General features: G+C 38.4%; 1 protein-coding gene across 1 annotated transcript; it reads right to left on the bottom strand.

Moving 5' to 3' along the window:
• Positions 1-3,001: 3,001 nt before the first annotated feature.
• On the bottom strand, positions 3,002-5,488 carry LOC103675902 (ATM interactor-like). The gene is given in 2 exon segments (XM_040627572.1): positions 3,002-4,989; positions 4,991-5,488. Coding segments are annotated over 2 exon segments (2,166 nt in total). The 5' UTR covers positions 5,377-5,488; the 3' UTR covers positions 3,002-3,209.
• Positions 5,489-19,304: the final 13,816 nt, after the last annotated feature.

Here is a 19,304-nt window from a genome sequence, read left to right as displayed (position 1 = left end):
ATTGCAGGTATCATTATTGGTGAAATTGAAATAAACGTAAACCTTCAAATTTCATTGCCGTAAATATCTTCTATAGCACTGTGACCATGTCCATGTGATAGCACATATCAGATGTCCTCCTAAGTGGACTGATGTACTTGAGGTCGTTCGGGTCATGTTTCATCCATCCATAGTGCCTGGGTGCCTAGTCCATTACCTGGCATCTGATAGGTATTCAATAAATATTTGTGGAATGATTTAAGGTATTGCTGGAGCAAACCATTTAAAAAAATAAGTACCTAATTAGTCTTAACAATATAAGTCTAAATTAAATTCCAATTAAAAAACTTGTTAATTGCTTTTCTCTGCTTAGTTATTAGCTGACACATACATATATACTATCAGCAACCTAATAATCATTGTACAGAGTTTTTAACAATTGAAAAGACTATTTTTTCCCTGATTCTACATTTTAATACATTTTGGTGAACATATTGCCTTGATTATTAGAAATGTATTTCTTTTTTTCCGACTTTGGTTTTTACATTATCATAATTTTTGCCTTTGTTTCTAATATGCAGCCCAGGGTAATCACTAAAGTTAAAAAGAAAGCTTTGAGTTTTACTAATATATATATAAATTATTTATTTATATTTAATATTTAAATATATATTGATATATTTAATTTTTAAGATTTTAAACATATATTTATATATTTTTAAATTTTATATATTATATATATTTAAATTTTTTAGATTTTAAATTCAAGTTAGTTAACATATAGTGTATTTTTAGTTTCAGGGTTAGAATTTAGTGATTCATCACTTGCATATAACACCCAGTGCACATCAAGTGCCTCCTTAATGCCCAATCCTTCCCCCACTTCCCTCCAGCAACTCCTAGTTTATTTCCTAGATTTAAGAGTCTCTTGTGGCTTGTCTCCCTCTCTGTTTTTATCTTATTTTATTTTTCTTCCCCTTCCCCTATATTCATCAGTTTTGACTCTTAAATTCCACATATGAGTGAAATCATGTGGTATTTGTCTTTCTCTGACTAACTTATTTTGCGTAGCGTAATACCCTCTAGTTACATCCATGTCATTGCAAATGGCAAGATTTCATTCCTTGATGGCAGAGAAATAGTCCATTTTATGTTTATACCACATCTTTATCCACTCATCTGTTGATGGACATCTGGGCTCTTTCCATATTTTGGCTATTGTGGGCACTGCTGCTATAAACATTCAGGTGCATGTGCTCTTTCAAATCACTATTTTTGCATCCTTTAAATAAATATGTAGTAGTGCAATTGCTGGGTCATTGGGTAGTTCTATTTTTTTTTTTTTTAGAATTCTCACTTCTCTTTAATCACTGAATTTCAGTTTTTACGAATAATCTTAAGACAATTCAGGTAACTAAGGTTTTGGGAGGGAAAACAGTTCTTGTACATAAAGAACTAAGACATGCTCAATCGTTCTGTAAATAACTCTATTGGCTGGATTAACAAACATTTTCACAGAAACAAAATTTTTAAAGCCGAAGATTATTGCATTTATATTTACAAAAAAGCCATAAACAAACATGCATTTCTCCTTTACTGGGAGAACTTAAATCAATGTTTGAACATTAAGGCAGTGACGATTCTAAAACAATGAAATTCTAAGTTAAGGCTTTATGTTTGTTTTGAAACCCAGTCATAGGCCACTGTGACCAAAGCAAACTCTTATCTACCAGGTTGGGTTCATCTCTCCAGGATGTGTTATTTATTCACTACCAACTATTCTTCTATGGGATAGGAATTAGTAGTTACATCACCTATTTACTTGGGGTTATTAGTCCATTCCTTAGGTTTTATTTTGAGGATTTAGCCTTCAGCAGCATAAGCATGTGCCACAGAACTTTTTCTTAATAAACTTAGAAAACGTACAGGCTGCACTGATTTTTCCTTTACTGAAAGTTGGGCAACAATCCTGAACACAGTAAACCTCCAAAGCATATATGCCCAAGTTCCCATCTAAAAATATGGATGTTCTTATTACTGAAGTGGTGTTCACTGCCTGTTCTTTGAAGACTGGTATTGATGTCTAAACAAAGCAACAAAATGCAGAATACCTTATCTTAGGTGGATCTGTTCTATACTTGCTATCCTCAAGGCACAAAAAACATCCCTGCTAGGCCAATGTCTTTCCTTATTCAAGGAAAAGATGAGAAGCAGACGAGCAGATTCACTTTAGAATAATTGTTGATTGCACCCTTGCCCTATCAACTTGCACTGAAATTTAGCAGGGGGGATGTCCTTTTCTCTTTCCCTTACTTTTAACATTTAGAGAGACACAACTCAGATCCAGCCTATGGGTACACTTTGAGAAGCAGCTGGGGAGCACCACCCTCGCCTACTGGGGAGAGCAGGAGGGATGTTCCCAGGGCACACTCCAGTACGAGTTTCCACGGCTGGGATGACGTACGGTTACTTAGATTAGAAGGATCACTATTTACACTAAGTGCTTGCCGCTGCTTCTTGAAGCAGGAATTTTACAGCAACACGTCTTGTGAGGAAAGTACTGTAGACCTGGGTTGGTATCGGTAACAGTTCATGTAGAGGAAGAATGGCATTGACTACATGAAGATGGTCTCCAAAGCTAAAGACAGCTGTAGTTCTCCTTTGTCTTCAAGTCAGAAAAAAGTGAGATGTCAAAGCAGATGAGGCTGCAGGCAGCATGCGTCCCACGCCATCCAAGCGCTGGCGCTTATATATGATGTGTGGCATCCGATTTCTTTAGATTGACTATCAGGAAACAGGAGTTTCTAACAGGCACTGTCAAATATTTTAGGTGCAACTTAAGTTAAGCAAGACACATTCCCACTGAAATGTTTTGAAGATCTGAAAAGTCTGTACCCTAGTACCTGGTAAGCTTGGCTTCAGCTAATCGCTAGATGGGTTTGAAAGGTGTGAAATACACTTGTGTTTTTAAGATGGGAAGACTAACTGTGAAAGGGCAAATGTAGGCAACACAGAAACAGTATTTTTAGATCAACATCTTACACTTTATAATACACTCACATTTATACACAAATTTCATGTTTACAAGTACAAAAGGCAAAGACCCTTCAAGAATTGAAGTAAATGCATCAGTAACTACATTCAATAGTGTTAACACTGTTGTCCCACTCTCCATTTTCCAAACCCAGAAGGAAACTGTATAAATGCCTTCGCACGCTCGGACTTCATTTTCAGAAGTTGGAGACCGTGTGTAGTTCTGCACACGTCTGGGTTTCTACAGAGCTGAACTGAGATTCCATCGTGTTCCAGGCCAAATCAGCCAGAAGAAAGTCATCCATTGCTGTTTGAGTTTCGTTGCTGGTGAAGAACAAGCTCCCCAGGGTTTCGAAGCCAGAATGCATGGTCTGTGTTTCTGTACTGTTCAACTCAACTTTGCTTTCTACAGCAGGTATGTTTTTAGCAGCGGAGATCCCTTCAGTTTGGGTCTCTGTGTCAGATGAATCAGTACTCATGGAAAAGCTGGAGTGTTTCAGAATACTTCCCAGAGGCAGGTGGGGGCTACTGTCTAAAAAGAAGTTTAAGTCTGTCTGTGTCTGCGTGTCAAACATTTCAAGGCCTAAGAAGTTAGAATTTCCCCTACAAGTATAGGATTGAGCAGATGTGTCTGCAAGGAAGAAGTCCGTTTGGGTCTCTATGTCCAGCGATTCCAAGACAGGCTCGGTGGTCATGGTGTTAAGCTCACTCTCTTCAGTTTGAGTCTGGATATTTGAGGCGGACAAGAACTCTTCAATATCAAAATCAATTGCGGGATTCTGGGTTGGGCCAGATGGGAGCTGGGGATCAGGTCCAGTACTTGTGTCAGACAAAAGACTACGATTGTCCAGTGTCTGACTGGGCAGATTACTTGACAAGATGTTTTCTAAATCACTTAATAAATCTATAGTTTGGGTCTGATTATCTGTCATGTTCTGTGAAGGAAGCATACTGTGCTGTGCACTGAAGTTTATAATTGGTGCAGATTTCTCAAGATCTTGATTTAAAGTCTTAGGGTGGTTCTGAGGTAACAGATCATGAGGGACGGTCTCTGCTACTAAGCTGCTGCTTATAATACTGTCTGTAGAAACACCGTAGGATGAATGGACGCTCTCAAAAATGTCTCCACCCATAACAGCTTGGTCCATCTGTACTCGGTCATCTGTCAGACTTTGCATTCCACTGGTCTGGGTTTCTCTGGAGATCCCACCTGACTGGTAACAGCCATCTATAAAAGCATCAGTCTGAGCAGCTATGGATGAGGTCACCTTAGAACTGGGCAAAAACGTTTGTGTATGAACACTAATGGGAAGGGAAACTTGAGAACCAAACGTCAAATCTGTTTGAGAACAAGAAGATACGGAGGAATCAGGCCCAGCCCACTGTGTGGAAGGTATGAAGTGTTGTGTGGTGTAAGACAGGTCTGTCTGTACATTGATTGAAGAAATGCTGTTCTTCTGACATGTGTTCCCTAGTTCTTGTAAAGGATTAGACAGGCTCTTACCCAAGATCACTTGAACACCTGTACTAATTGGCTCCATAGCAACAGGACTTACAATTTTTGAAAGAGGGAGACTTTCCTTAAGACAGCCAGCCTCTGAATCTAGGCCGAGGATCAGGGTTCCGATTGACAAGGGCACTATGTGTACAGCGCCCAGGGCAGAACCCTGATGATCGACACCCAACACCACAGGCTGCGCCGAGGAGTCGGCTGTAGGCACGAAGACAGGCATGGGAGAAAACTGCATAACAGGAAGTTTCACCAGAGCCACTTTGGGCTTGGGTAAAAGCAACTTCTGAGGATATCTTGGAGGTGTTGTAAGAGTCTGCTTTCTGGCATTAGAGTTGCAAGAGTCTTCAAAAGAAGCAACCAGCTTTATATCGGAAGTTTCCAGTTTTTGAGCGTCTGGTCTTGGAGCTGGTTGGGTGCTCAAGGACTCAGTGGTCTTACTGGACAACTTCTGGCTGTGCAGGCAGCTCCATTTTCCTTTTCTTACTAGGTGGATCCCTGTGCTCTGCTGGGATCTCGTGGCCAGTGCGGTAGATGTGGGACTGTAAAGCAGTTCTACTGGCGTAGGGACAGCCACACGTGCACTGGAAGGTCTTGCCACAGTCCTCTGCGTGCCTTTTCAGGTCCCACTCCGTGCCGTAGGAATTGCTGCACTTACTGCACTTATGCTTCTTTTCAGCATGCATTTTCATAAAGTGCTGTTTTACAAGAGAAAATTGAGAAAATGGTCTGTCAGGGCCTCTAGGGCATCCTTCAATTGGACAACAGTAGAATTTTGGTACAGTTTTCAAATCTTTTCTTATTGTTGGATTTACTATGCCATCCTGCAGCCGGTGGCTCTTGACCAGGTGCATGTTGAGCGCCGGGCTGTTGGGCAGGATCTTGCCGCAGCCGCGCACGGTGCACAGGATGTTGGTCCGCACGGCTCGGGACAGCTCGCTCACCGACGGCTGGATCAGCTCCCGGGCCGGAGGCTCTGGACCCGCGGGCTGCTGTCTCGCCGCCGCGGGGCGCGGCCGGCTGCCCCTCAGCCGTCCGGGGGGGTCCCCAAGGGCCGGAGGCGGCGGCGGCGGCGGCTCCCCTCGCGGCGGTCGGGACGGTCGGGGCGCCCGAGGCCAGAGGCGCGGACCCCGCCGCCGCCGCCTCAGAGGCCGCCATGGGTAGTTCTATTTTTAACTTTTTGTGGAACCACCATACTGTTTTCTAGAGTGGCTGCACCAGTTTGTGTTCTGACCAACAGTGTAAGAGGATTACCCTTTCTCTGCATCCTTGCCAGCATCTGTTGTTTCCTAAATTGTTAATTTTAGCCATTCTGACAGGTGTGAGGTGGTATCTCATTGTGGTTTTGATTTGTATTTCCCTGATGATGAGTGATGTTGAGCATTTTTTCCTGTTTCTATTAGCCATTCATATGTCTTCTTTGGAGAAATGTCCCATTTCTTGACTGGATTTTTTATTTTTTGGGTATGGAATTTGATAAGTTCTTTATAGATTTTTGGATACTAGCCCTTTATCTGATATGTCATTTGCAAATATCTTCTCTTATTCCATAGGTTGCTTTTTAGTCTTGTTGATCGTTTCCTTTGCTGTGCAGAAACTTTTTATCTTGATGAGGTCCCAATAGTCCATTTTTGCTTTTGTTTCCCCAGCCTCTGGAGATGTGTCTAGTAAGAGGTTGCTACAGCCAAGGTCAAGGGGTCGCTGCCTGTGTTCTCTTCCAGGATTTTGATTTTTCACATTTCACATTTCCTGTCTCACATTTAGGTCTTTCATCCATTTTGAATTTATTTTTGTGTGTGGCATAACAAAGTGGTCCAGTTTCATTCTTCTGCATGTGGCTGTCCAGTTTTCCTAGCACCATTTGTTGAAGAAATTTTTTTTCATTGGATATTCTTTCCTGCTTTGTCGAAGATTAGTTGACTATATAGTTGAGGGTTCATTTCTGGGTTCTCTGTTCTGTTCCGTTAATCTATGTATCTGACCATAGTGTCTTGATGATTACAGTTTTGTAATACAGCTTGAAGTGTGTAATTGTGATGCTCCCAGCTTTGGTTTTCTTTGTCAACATTCCTTTGGCTATTTGGGGTCTTTTTTGGTTCTATACAAATTTTAGGATTATTTGTTCCATCTTTGTGAAAAATGCTGGTGTTATTTTGATAGGGATTGCATTGAATGTATAGATTGCTTTGGGTAGCATTGACATTTTAACAATATTTGTTCTTCCAATTCATGAGAATGGAATGTTTTCCCCTTTCTTTTTGTTTTCCTTAGTTTCTTTCATAAGCATTCTATAGTTTTCAGAGTATAGATCTTTTATCTCTTCGGTAGGTTTATTCCTAGGTGTCTTACGGTTTTTGGTGCAATTGTAAATGGGATTGATTCCTTGGTTTCTCTTTCTGTTGCTTCATTATTGGTATATAGAAATACAACAGATTTTTGTGTGTTGATTTTATATCCTGCAACTTTGCTGAATTCCTGTATCAGTTCTAGAATTTTTTGGTGGAGTTTTTTTTCTACATAGAGTATCATGTCATCTGTGAAGAGTGAAAGTTTAACTTCTTCCTTGCCTATCTTGATGCTTTTATTTCTTTTTGTTGTCTGATTGTTGAGGCTAGGACTTCCAGTACTATGTTGAACAACAGTGGTGAGAGTGAACATTCCTGTTGTGTTCCTGATGTTTGGGGGAAAACTCTCAGTTTTTGAGGATGATATAGCTCTAATATATGGCCTTTATGATGTGGAGGTATGTTCCCTCTCTCCCTACTTTGTAGAAGGTTTTTATCAAGAAAGGGAGCTGTATTTTGTCAAAGGCTTTTTCTGCATCTATTGAGTGGATCTTATCGTTCTTATCCTTACCTGCATTAATGTGGTGTATCACATTGATCAATTTATTTGCAAATGTTGAACCACCCTTGCAGCACAGGAATAAATTCTACTTGGTTGTGGTGAATAATCCTTTTAATGTACTCTTGGATCTTATTGGCTCATATTTTGGTGAGAATTTTTGCATCCATGTTCATTAGGGGTATTGGTCTGTAATTCTTTTTAATGGAGTCTTTGTCTGGTTTTGGGATCAAGGTAATGCTGGCCTCATAGAATGAGTTTGGAAGTTTTCCTTCCATTTCTACATTTTGGAACAGTTTCAGAAGAATAGGTATTAATTCTTTTTTAAATGTTTGGTAGAATTCCTGTGGGAAACCATCCAGCCCTGGACTCATGTTGGGAGATTTTTTTTTTTAATAATTTTTATTTTGTTATATTAGTCACCATGCAGTACATCCCCAGTTTTTGATGCAATGTGGGAGATTTTTTGATTACTAATTTAATTTCTTTGCTGGTTATGGGTCTTTTCAGATTTTCTATTTCTTCCTGTTTCAGTTTTGGTAGTTTATATGTTTCTAGGAATGCATCCATTTCTTCCAGATTGCCTAATTTGTTGGCGTACAATTGCTCATAATATTCTCTTATAATTGTTTGTGTTTCTGCAGTGTTGATTGTGATCTCGCCTCTTTCATTCATGAATTTATTTACTTGGGTCCTTTCTCTTTTCTTTTTGATAAGTCTGGCAAGGGGTTTATCAATCTTCTTAATTCTTTCAAAGAACCAGCTCCTAGTTTTGTTGATCTCTTCTACTGTTCTTTTGGAGGCTATCTCATTGATTTCTGCTCTGCTCTTTATCATATCCTTTCTCCTGCTGGATTTAGGCATTATTTGCTATTCTTTTTCCAGCTCCTTTAGGTGTAAGGTTAGGTTGTGTATTTGAGACTTTTCTTGCTTCTTGGGAAGGCCTGTATTGCTATATACATCCCTTTTAGGACTGCCTTTATTGCATCCCAGAGGTTTTGGACTGCTGTGTTTTCATTTTCATTTGCTTCCATGTACCTTTTTATTTCTTCTTTAGTTTCCTGGTTGACCCACTCATTCTTTTCTTTTCTTTTTTTTTCTTCAAGATTTTATTATTTGTTTGACAGAGAGAGAGAGCGAGAGCAAGTGTAGAAGCAGGGAGAATGGCAGGCAGGGGAAGAGGGGGGAAGCAGACTCCCCACAGAGCAAGGATCCTGATGTGAGGCTTAATCCCAGGACACTGGGATCATGACCTGAGCCGAAGGTAGACACTTAACCGACTGAGCCACCCAGGCACCCAACCCATTCATTCTTTAGTAGAATGTTCTTTAACCTCCATGTATTTGTGGTCCTTCCAATTTTTTTTTTTTTTTTTTTTTTTTTTGTGGTTGACTTCAAGTTTCTTAGCATTGTGGTCTGAAAGTATGCATGGTATGATCTCAGTGTTTTTGTACCAGTTGAGGCCTGATTTGTGACCCAGTATGTGATCTATTCTGGAGAATGTTCCATATGCACTTGAAAAGAATATCTATTCTGCTGCTTTAGGATGAAACGCTCTGAATATATCTGTTAAGTCCATCTGGTCCAGCGAGTCATTTAAAGCCCTTGTTTCCTTGTTGGTCTTCTGCTTGGATGATTTGTCCATTGCTGTGAGTGGGGTGTTAAAGTCCCCTACTCTTATTGTATTATTATCACTGAGTTTCTTTACTTTTGTTATTAATTGATTTATATATTTGGCTGCTCCCAAGTTAGGGGCATAAATATTTATAATTGTTAGATCTTGTTGGATAGACCCCTTTATTATGATATAGTGTCCTTCTTCATCTCTTATTATAGTCTTTGGTTTATTTTTTTTATTTTTTTAATAATATTTTTTATTATATTATGTTAGTCACCATACAGTACATCCCTAGTTTTTGATGTAAAGTTCTATGATTCATTACTTGCGTTTAAAATCTAGTTTATATGATGTAAGGATGGTTACTCCAGCTTTCTTTTGATGTCCATTAGCATGATAAATCGTTCTTTGCCCCTTCACTTTCAATCTGGAGGTGTTTTTGAGCCTAAAATGAGTCTCTTGTAAGCAGCATATCAATGGGCCTTTTTTTTTTTTTTATCCATTCTGATACCTATGTCTTTTGCTTGAAGCATTGAGTCCATTTACATTCAGAGTAATTATTGAAAGATGTGAATTTAGTGTCATTGTATTACCTGTAAAGTCACTATTCCTGTAGATTGTCTCTGTTCCTTTCTAGTCTGTTACTTTTAGTTTCTCTTTCCCACTTGAAAGGTCACCTTTAATATTTATTGCAGATCTGGTTTAGTGCTCATGAACTCCTTTAGTTTTTGTCTGTCTTAGAGACTTTTTATCTCTCCTTCTATTCTGAATGACAGCCTTGCTGAATAAAGTATTCTTGGCTGCATATTTTTCCCATTTGGCTTGTTGAATATATCATGCCACTTCTTTTTTTTTAATTATTATTTATTTATTTATTTATTTATTTATTTATTTATTTATTTAATTTATTCGACAGAGACAGAGACAGCCAGCGAGAGAGGGAACACAAGCAGGGAGAGTGGGAGAGGAAGAAGCAGGCTCACAGCAGAGGAGCCTGATGTGGGGCTCGATACCACAACACCGGGATCACGCCCTGAGCTGAAGGCAGACGCTTAACCGCCGTGCCACCCAGGCGCCCCTATCATGCCACTTCTTTCTGGCTTGTCAGGTCTCTGTGGACAGGTCTGCTGCCAGCCTTATGTGACTACCCTTGTAGGTTAAGGACCTTTTTCCCCTAGCTGCTTTCAGAATTCTCTCTTTATCTTTATATTTAGCAGTTTTCACTATGATATGTTGTTGTGTTGACCTTTTTTGTTGATTTTGACGGGAGTTCTCTCTGTGCCTCTTGTGCTTGAATGCCTGTTGCCTTCTCCAGATTAGGGAAGTTCTCAGCTATAATTTGTTCAAATAAACCTTCTGCCCCTCTCTCCCTCTCTTCCTCTTTTGGGACTCCTATGATACGGATAATATTGTGCTTTATGGAATCTCTGAATTCCCTAAGTCTGCCTTCGTGATCTAATAGTTTTCTTTCCGTCTTCTTTTCAGCTTCATTAATTCCCATAATTTTATTTTCTATATCACCTATGCTATCTTCTGCTTCTTCAACCCTCATTGTAATTATATCCAGTCTGTTTTGCATCTCAGTTATAGCATTTTTTATTTTAGCGTGACTAGTTTTTAGGTTTTTTTATCTCTGTAATAGGGTTTCTCTTCTATGCTTTTTTTCAAATCCAGCTAGTATTCTTATGACTGTTGTTCTAAATTGTTGTTCAGATATATTTCTTATATCTGTTTTGAGCAAGTCCCTGGCTGTGGTATTTTCCTGACCTTTCTTTAGGGGAGAATTCCTTCATCTTGTCATTTTGTCTAAGTTTCTATCTTTTGCATTTTATGATAGCTTGTCATGTTTCCTGCAGCTCAGAGTAATGTTATATTAAGAAGAGGTCATACACTGTCCAGGGCCTGGCACTTTAAGAAGTGTTTCTGGCATAGGCTTTGTGTACTCTGCTGTTGCATTTTGGCTGCTCTTTCTCACTGGCCAGTCCTCTTCAGATTTCCTCCTTGCTTGCACTGGGGAGTGCTTGGACCTTTATCTAGGTGTGCTATGATTTGTTTGTTGAAAGGAGCTTGGAAAAAAAAAGGAAGAAAGGAAAAGTGGCGGGGAGGCAGAAGGGAAAACCTGCTTAAAAAAAAAAGAAAGAAAGGAAGAGGAAAAAGAAAGAGAATGAAAAATCCCAAACAGTCAAAAAAACTATAAGCCTGATTCCAATGAAAAAGAAAGGAAAAACAAAGAAAAAGAAAAGAAAAAAAGCAGCCTGATTCCCCCCCAAAAAAGAGAAAAGCAAATGCAAAAACAAACAAAAAAATATAAACCTGATTCCAAAAGAAAAAGAAAAAAAAAAGAATAAGAAAAAAAAAATATGCCTGGTCCTATTTCCACCACAACTGAAGGGGACTTTGAAGCACTATATGATCAGTAGAGTTGGTGCATGCAGCGTGCTGTTTTGCTCTTTTGGGGGAGAGGCCTGCTGCTGCGCTGACTCAGTCAGTCCTACCCTATCACTCGTTCCAAGTGATCTGACCTCAATATAGCTGAGTTCAAGGGAGAAGAAAAGCCCAGGGTCCCCCTACCTCTCTGCTATCTTAACTCTTTGATAATGCATATATTTAAATAGAGCTGCAGAGTTTGCCTTTTTTTCCATGTATTGAATTATTTTACACAACAGATTTTAGATATAATAATTTTTTGTGTGTGATAGGTCATATTACCTGCAAATAAATCTAGCATACTGTTATCTGAATAATCCTCATTTAACTAAGTCTGATCTTGTTCTTTTGAAAGGAAAACTAAGACTTAGATTTCTTTCACAAGGCTTCCTGGAATTTCTTTGACTTTTCTTACTTCAGAACAGAATTAGCAGTATAAAATTATATAGCTGTGCTTTGTAGGTTGATATTTTTAATATGCTAAAGACCTAAACTCTTATTTCTTTTTAATATTTGTGTTTGCATACTTCTTTCTTTCTTTCTTTCTTTTTTTTTTTTTTTGTAGCCAACATTTGTTAAATCATTATTATATGCTAAGTGCTGAGGCAGGTATGTGAATTAGCTCATCATGCCAACATTAATGCAGAGAAATAAGTACTTTCATTATTCCTACTCTACTAATGAAGGAACTGAGGATTAGGGAGGTTATGTTGTTAGGGAGGGGCAGATCTAAGACCAAATCCCTGTGTACACGACTCTAGATCATGAGGTCTTAATTTCCAGATTGTACTGTGTACTGTGAATGAATTCTGGTAGTCACAATGTAACAACAGGAGAGGATTCTAATGTCTTGACATAAAATTACATGGACAATTAAAATTATTAAACTTAGTCAAAATGTAAGGGTGTGAAATCATTCCAGTTGTTCAATTCAATTTGTACTTCGGCTTATTTATTTATTTAGTTTTCATTTGTATGGGTCCTTTTAATCTGGAAATACAGTATTTTTGGGAGATACTGTGCAAAGAACCTTGGTTGTTGTATCAGATGAGATGCTTTCAACTGCAGATAACATATTTGTTATAACAAAATGGCTTAAAGAATAAAGATATTTATTATCTTCCATAAGTGGAAACCTTGAGGTAAAGTGATTCTAATGTTGGACAACTAAATGGCTCAATAATGTCATCAACAATCCAGATTTTTTCATCCTTCTCTGTCATCCTCAGTTTGTTGGCACTTGTCCTCAGATGACCCTCATTGTTTCAAGATGGCAGCAAGAGCTCCTAGTGTCGCTACAAACTCCAAAGGCAGAAAGAATTGTTTTCTCTGATACATCTTGTTTTTTTTTTATTGGATAAAGTAGATTTTATTTTTTTATGGTTTTTTAAAAATTTATTTATTTTTATTTATTTATTTTTGATGTAAAGTTCGATGATTCATTAGCAACATCTTGTTTTTAATGAAAAAAAAATTCCCAGAAGTACCCCAGCATATCCCCTTCATGTCACTTTTGCTAGACTTTTAATGGAATTAAAACTGACCATTTAAAGTTGGTCACTAGCAGGGAGAAAGGAATGATCATGACTGCTTTATATTAATTAAGCTTTATCTCTCCCCGCCCCCCATCCCCGGGCTGGAAATGGGTCTAGGCTCTCCTAATGCACATGACTACCAAAAAGTGAAAAAAAATCAGGGTTCTTGACAAAGAAGAATTGTGTGTGTGTGTGTGTGTGTGTGTGTGTGTGTGTATGTGTGCATTGGAGATTAGGTGGGTATGGCTCTTGGATAACAACAAATAATGCCTAAAATAATTTTCTCTGAGCAGGAGGAATCAAATGAAAATTTTATTCTAAGAGATTATCATATACACTGAAGTATAATACCCAGTCTGGGGCAACCATATTAATATGGCTGTAAGGTTCTAAATAGCTCTTAGTGGAAATTTGGTTACAATGAGAACCAGAATAAGGATATCAAAGATTCTATTATCAGCACTTGACAGTGCCTGATACATTTTAAACAAAGCCCTTTGCTTTCACTTTCATTTCTGGCAAGTAACTTGTCATTGGAGTCTGTATAATCTTCTGCAGGTGTGGGAAAAATGATGAGAGGGGGTCTTTGTCGTTGTCATTCATCTCTCCATTCATGAAATCAGTGAATAGGGAGGTACTAATAGTTCCACCTAGTTTAACTCATTATTTTGTAAGTTTTGGAATCTTTGCAAGTTTTGTCCTCTGTTACCACTATTATTAAGAGGTTGGCGTGATCGATTGAAAACCTCAAGAAAAATCTTCCAAGCAGTGTGGATGTGGATTTAGTATGATATTTTTCATCCCATGGATAACCTGTCATTAAACTTTGCAGATAATATTATCAGTTGCATGCAGAAAGGAATATTGAATAGGAGAAAAGGTAGCTTTAGCTTCAGAAACTTATTATTGTCAGCAATAATTAATTACTTTTACAAACAAACTTATAGAATTAATGCAGGATGATGTACTCCAGTCACTACAGGGTACTCTGATAGAATTTTAAACATGCTTCTGATTTAAATTATGTATTAATTGGTTCAGGCACCAAGTTGAAAGGCCTGGCACTAATGATAAAACCAGGTAAGCAGTCTGATTAATGAAAGGAGCTGGGAAGAATTTGCTAAAGGAGCTGAAGGACTTTGTCTAGTAGCACTAATCATTGTAATTTATTATGGGAAGCTTCTTCCATGGCCCTGAGTCATAGCTGTTATTCCTTCTGTAAGAATGTATTGACTCGCATGTTCAAAAGATTGCCCGGCAGGGGTGGAAACTGTTTATTTTAAAATTGAAGAAAAGAAAATATTATCCTCCTTTTATTATGAAAACCAAGGATGGGAAAAATAAGATGGGTTGCACAATGATATGTGTATCCATATTTGAAAACTTGGTTCCAATTAGAACAGAAGATGCTGCATTGGGTTACCATTGAATATAATATTAAAATGTTGGAAAACATTTCATGGTTCTTACAACAACACTAAGTCATTATTATTCTTATATTGTGAATGAGATCATGAAGAGAATGAAGAAACCAAGGGGTGTTTAAAAGGATCTTGCAGAAGACAGAACTGGAAAGAAAAGATGAACATCAAGTCTGTTCTTGATTTAATTGTGAGGATAAATAGAGTTTGTAATGTAAACGTTTTAAATATGTCTTTCTGGCCCCCGAAAATTACTTGTTAGTTTTTCTCTCTATGTCATCTGATGTAGAGATATACTTCAGCTGTATCTATAAAATAAAATTTTATAGTTGTGTTGATAACATTTTCCAATGCATTTCATGTTTGGGCTCAAGTGGAAGAGTTGGTTGAGAAAGAGGAAGATGGTTTGTCTCATTGTACCTTTGTAGCTATCCTAGCAATAAAGTTGGATCCTCTTGCACCCCTCTTGCTCTGCATGCTGGCTTTCTTCTCTCTCTCTTTCTCTCATACTATTACAACAGTTGCCAGAGTCCTGAAGGTTTCTGTCCTGTTTTCTTGACATCCAGTGGGAATCAATTCCCTTGGCTTTGCCTTCACTGGAGACAGTCACTTTAGCTGGCACTGCTAAGTTGCATTTAGTTGCCAGCCTACATCATTCATTTACAGTGAGGTCTTTTAGAGAAAATGTATAAGAATTCATAATATTGAGGGAACAGTTTTTGGGGAAATTCCATTTGAATGGAATGTGAATCTAAAGGCATAGATTAGAAGTCATAAAAAAAACATAGCTAAGATGGTTTGAGTTAGCAAGAACAGACATTTTGTGGCGGTGATTGTGCAGCTATTAGTGGTGAGGATGGGCAAGTAAAAAAGAGGGAGACAGATGAAAAGGAAGCAGTAGCCAAGCAACTTTAGAAAATGACCAGATGGCCTCAATAATAGGTGCATCTAACATTCTATTTGAATTTTTTTCCACTGCTGTGATGTCAGCTTATCAGCAAAAGATCAAAAATATCCTAGATGACATCTGAGTGACACACTTATTAAATATCTATTTGAGGAACATCTACAGTATATCTAGTGGTGCCGGTGGCCATCAGTGCTCTGATGAACTATACACAGGCACACAAGCAACACAGAGGAGGAGCCTTTAGGAGGGCAGTGGAAACTCAGGTAGTGTGACTGGAATAGGAAATGCCTGAAGGTGTAAGGAAGGTACTCTTGGAGAATGAGTATGAATTAGATAGCCAGTGAAGAAGGAGAAGGATGTTCTCACTGAGGCATGGAGGTAAGAGAAAGTAGGTTGTTCCATAAAGCAGGAGGGTGGGGTGTGCTGAATCAATCGTGACCCTGATTGTATTAGCTCAGGCTGGTGGATATGTCCTTGTGTGGGCTTTCCTCTGTGTGTGCCTATGGAGAAAGAGATTAAGAGTGAGAGATAAAGAGGGGGAGTGGGGTGTGTCTCTTACTCTTTTTATAATGCCCCAGTTCTATCAGACTAGGACCTCATCTTTATGACCTCGTTTAACCTTAACTACCTTCTAAAAGGCCTGTCTCCAGATATAACCACATTGGGGTTGAGGGCCTCATTTGCCTCTTGAGGGGATAGAACTCAGTTCATAGCACTGATCACATTGGATTTGATATACTTTGCCAAGGATTTTGAACTTGATGCAAGAGCGACCTATTTTTAAAGGGAGTTAAATAATGATAATAATGACAACAGCAACATCATAATTATGATTATAATAAATAATAATAGCTATGCATTATTGAGTTCTTCCACATTCAGACTCTGTTTTAACTGGTTTGCATGTATTAGTTTTGTTTTGTGCATCCTCCTAATAACTTTTGGGGTAAATAGTATTGCAATTCTGTTTTATAGATAATGAAACTGAGCCACAGAACTTTGTCCAAGAACCTTGCCCAAGGACTGGGTCTGAATCCAAAAAAGGCCATGTTGACACTGACGTTCATTTATACATTCAATATACATTATCTCAAGCTTGGTGACATTGCTGAGTTACAGATAGGCCCTCATGGAATTGAAGACCAAATATTAGAGGTAGAGATAGTAGAGAAGTAAGGAAAAATATATGTTCATAATTTGTGATGACAAACGCAAAATGTACAGAATTGATTGAAAAGAGGAGAAGTTTATATATAAACTTTCACATACTCTTCCCATCATTAGAATAACCTGTATCTGGTAGGTGGTCTGTATCATAAACCAAGGAGGGGACATCTGTGTTCTAAATTCAGTTTTGGATGCCTCATCTTCCTGTCAGCTCTCAGCATATAATGTTACAGATTTCTTCACATATAGCCAGACTTTACTCAATATCTTGACTCTAACACTATTATCTGGGTCCTCACCCTTGTCTATCATCAATAGACCAGTCGTGTAAGTCCTACATTCTACTAGTAAAAATGGGAAAACAAAATATTCTGAAACAATGGGGAGCTCTACTCATCTGTATGTTTAATGCATATGGAAGGCCAAGAAGACAAAGCTATAACAGGGCATCCTCCTGGAGAACAAAAGAGAAGAAATACAGTATTTCGTAGTTCTAAGTAGCCATGTCCTCCCTGCAGTTGGGTGTTTCTGAGTGGACATTGGGCATGGATATTACATTTGCTTGCATCATAGAATTGAAAAAGGCAATCCCAACAGCTTTGACTCCAGATTCCTACCACTTAAATGATGAATCCAGAATAACATCTCCTCTATTTGCAATTAAATCCTTCTCATCAGAAGTAATGACATGGTAACTGACTATGTTGTGTGTGTGTGTGTGTGTGTGTGTGTGTGTGTGTGTGTGAGAGAGAGAGAGAGAGAGAGAGAGAGAGAAAGCGAGAGAGGTATGGAGAGTGATACATTTCTGGCCACACTGTGCGGCTGGTGTTGCCACTCACCAGGACGAGCTCTTCTGGAGAGGACTTAGATGTGTGGGGCAACTGGGCAGTCCAGTTTTAGGTCACTGTGCAGAGTGAGCTTCCTGTAGGCAGCAATAAGGAACTGGATGTGTAGCTCCGTAGCCCAGGAGAGGAGCTGGGACAGAGACAGATTTGGGCGTTTTCAGCGTGTTAGGGAATAGAACTGCTCTTTGGTCTCAGTGGATGGGGACTTCTGGAGCAGTGTGAGGAGTGCTGGGACACATATTACGAAAGAATGGTTGCTGATTTTCCCTTGTGATTATCCTCCTTGCTGCATGAAAATGTAGAGACTTGTGGGAAGTGAAGGCGTAGGAGGTGAGTGATATGAAGTCACACTGATTTAGGGTTGAATGTATGGTTTATCTATTTTAACCCCAGGCTCTGATCGTGTTTGCCAGAGAGTTTGAAGACCCCTACTTTCCAAAGTCCTGTGACTCTAGTACCTGGAGTATTAGCCAGTACATGCTAATAGCAGGTGCTTCATAACTGGTCGTCGGGTAAATGTCAAAGGAGAAAGAGCATCAAGAAAAGTTAAATGGCACAACTTTTGTGTTGATGTTAAAAAATCATTACAGAGAAGAACATTGTAAATAATTAATATAAATATGATTCCTATGAGCCTTAGTTAATTAGCCAGTGCTAAGTGTGGGTTCTGTTCTTCAATCCAACTCATGTTGTATATAAATAAATATGTAATCCGAATGTCAAAACATTTTAAAGATGAAATAGTTCTTAAAAATTCAGTTTGAATGTAATTTGGAAAAACATTTTTTACGATTTTCTTTGCTTGTAATATTAAAAAAATCAAACAAGGTATACTGTGATATTCGGTACCAGTTGTTAATTTTATGTGCTGATGCCTTTTTAGATTCAGTGTTGTTTATGTATCACAAGGTTTCAAAAGTGAATGAAAACTTGCCAAAGCACTATCACAATATCTCTGTATCCTGACCGCCATCTTAGCCTCAAATTGAATTCTAAACCAGTAGAACCATGGCTCTTCTGTGAGGATACTGGTAATCAGGAGGGACCTTCTTTGGACCTCTGCTTTTGGTTGATAATACTTCCTCTGGGAAAGAGAAATAACTCATAGTATAATCTACTAAGTCCCACAATTTCTTGAGTAGTTTCAGGCTGTCCTTTCCCAAGTATAAGGTCAGGGAATAAATCTCCACCACAGAATGTCATGAGCGACATCAGCCAGAGCCTTTGTGAAAAAGAACTTGGCATCACACAGATATACAAAGGCAGACATAAACCCTAGACATAGCCATTTATAACAATCATGTCAGTCAGGAAAACTTAAAATACTCATGGAAATAAAAGCATTTACTTTGTAGTGACCTTAATATTAACCTCTTTTCTTTATGGGTGAATGTTGCCAGTATAAATTGAAATCTCTTTGCAAAAGTAGCATATTTAAAATTTTCAAGGAACTCAGTGATATGGAAAATTTGGGTCTATATGGCCCTTATTCTCTTAATTCTTTGCTCAGAGAGCTTTGGGGTTTATCCATTTTCAGTTTTAGTGAAAATTTCCCAGTCTGCAAGTTCTGGCCCTATTACTTGGTTGGGAATTTGTACATGTTTTTTTAAGAAACATTCCTGTTAACCAGTGAATTCTGACCTTGACTTAGTATTGCCTGAAGAACTGTAGTGTCACATAGTTCTTCTAACTTTTTGATAAGTGAAAACAAATGAGAAAAGCTTGCAATACAACTTGCTTTGAATGGCCATATATTTTGAAACTTGCTAAGGCTGGTATAAAGAAGACAGAAAGCTAAATCAGCCCAGCTCAGTGTGACACTTATGAAGAAAGACTACTTGTTCCAGAAATAAAGCTAAATTTACTTATGCCAGAAAAGCCTACCTTGGGAGCAGAGTCATAAGGGCAAAACTATTTCAGAACAGGGATGGACTATTTCCAGTATCAAAGAAACTCTCTGATGTTCTTCCTTTAAAACTTAGTTCCTCTTACAATCTTACTCAGAATAAGGTTTG

Source organism: Ursus maritimus, unplaced genomic scaffold, assembly GCF_017311325.1.
Source record: "Ursus maritimus isolate PB19 unplaced genomic scaffold, ASM1731132v1 scaffold_13, whole genome shotgun sequence".
NCBI lineage: Eukaryota > Metazoa > Chordata > Mammalia > Carnivora > Ursidae > Ursus > Ursus maritimus.
The sequence above is the reverse complement of the archived record's forward strand: the minus strand, read 5'-3'. Positions and strand labels throughout refer to the sequence as shown.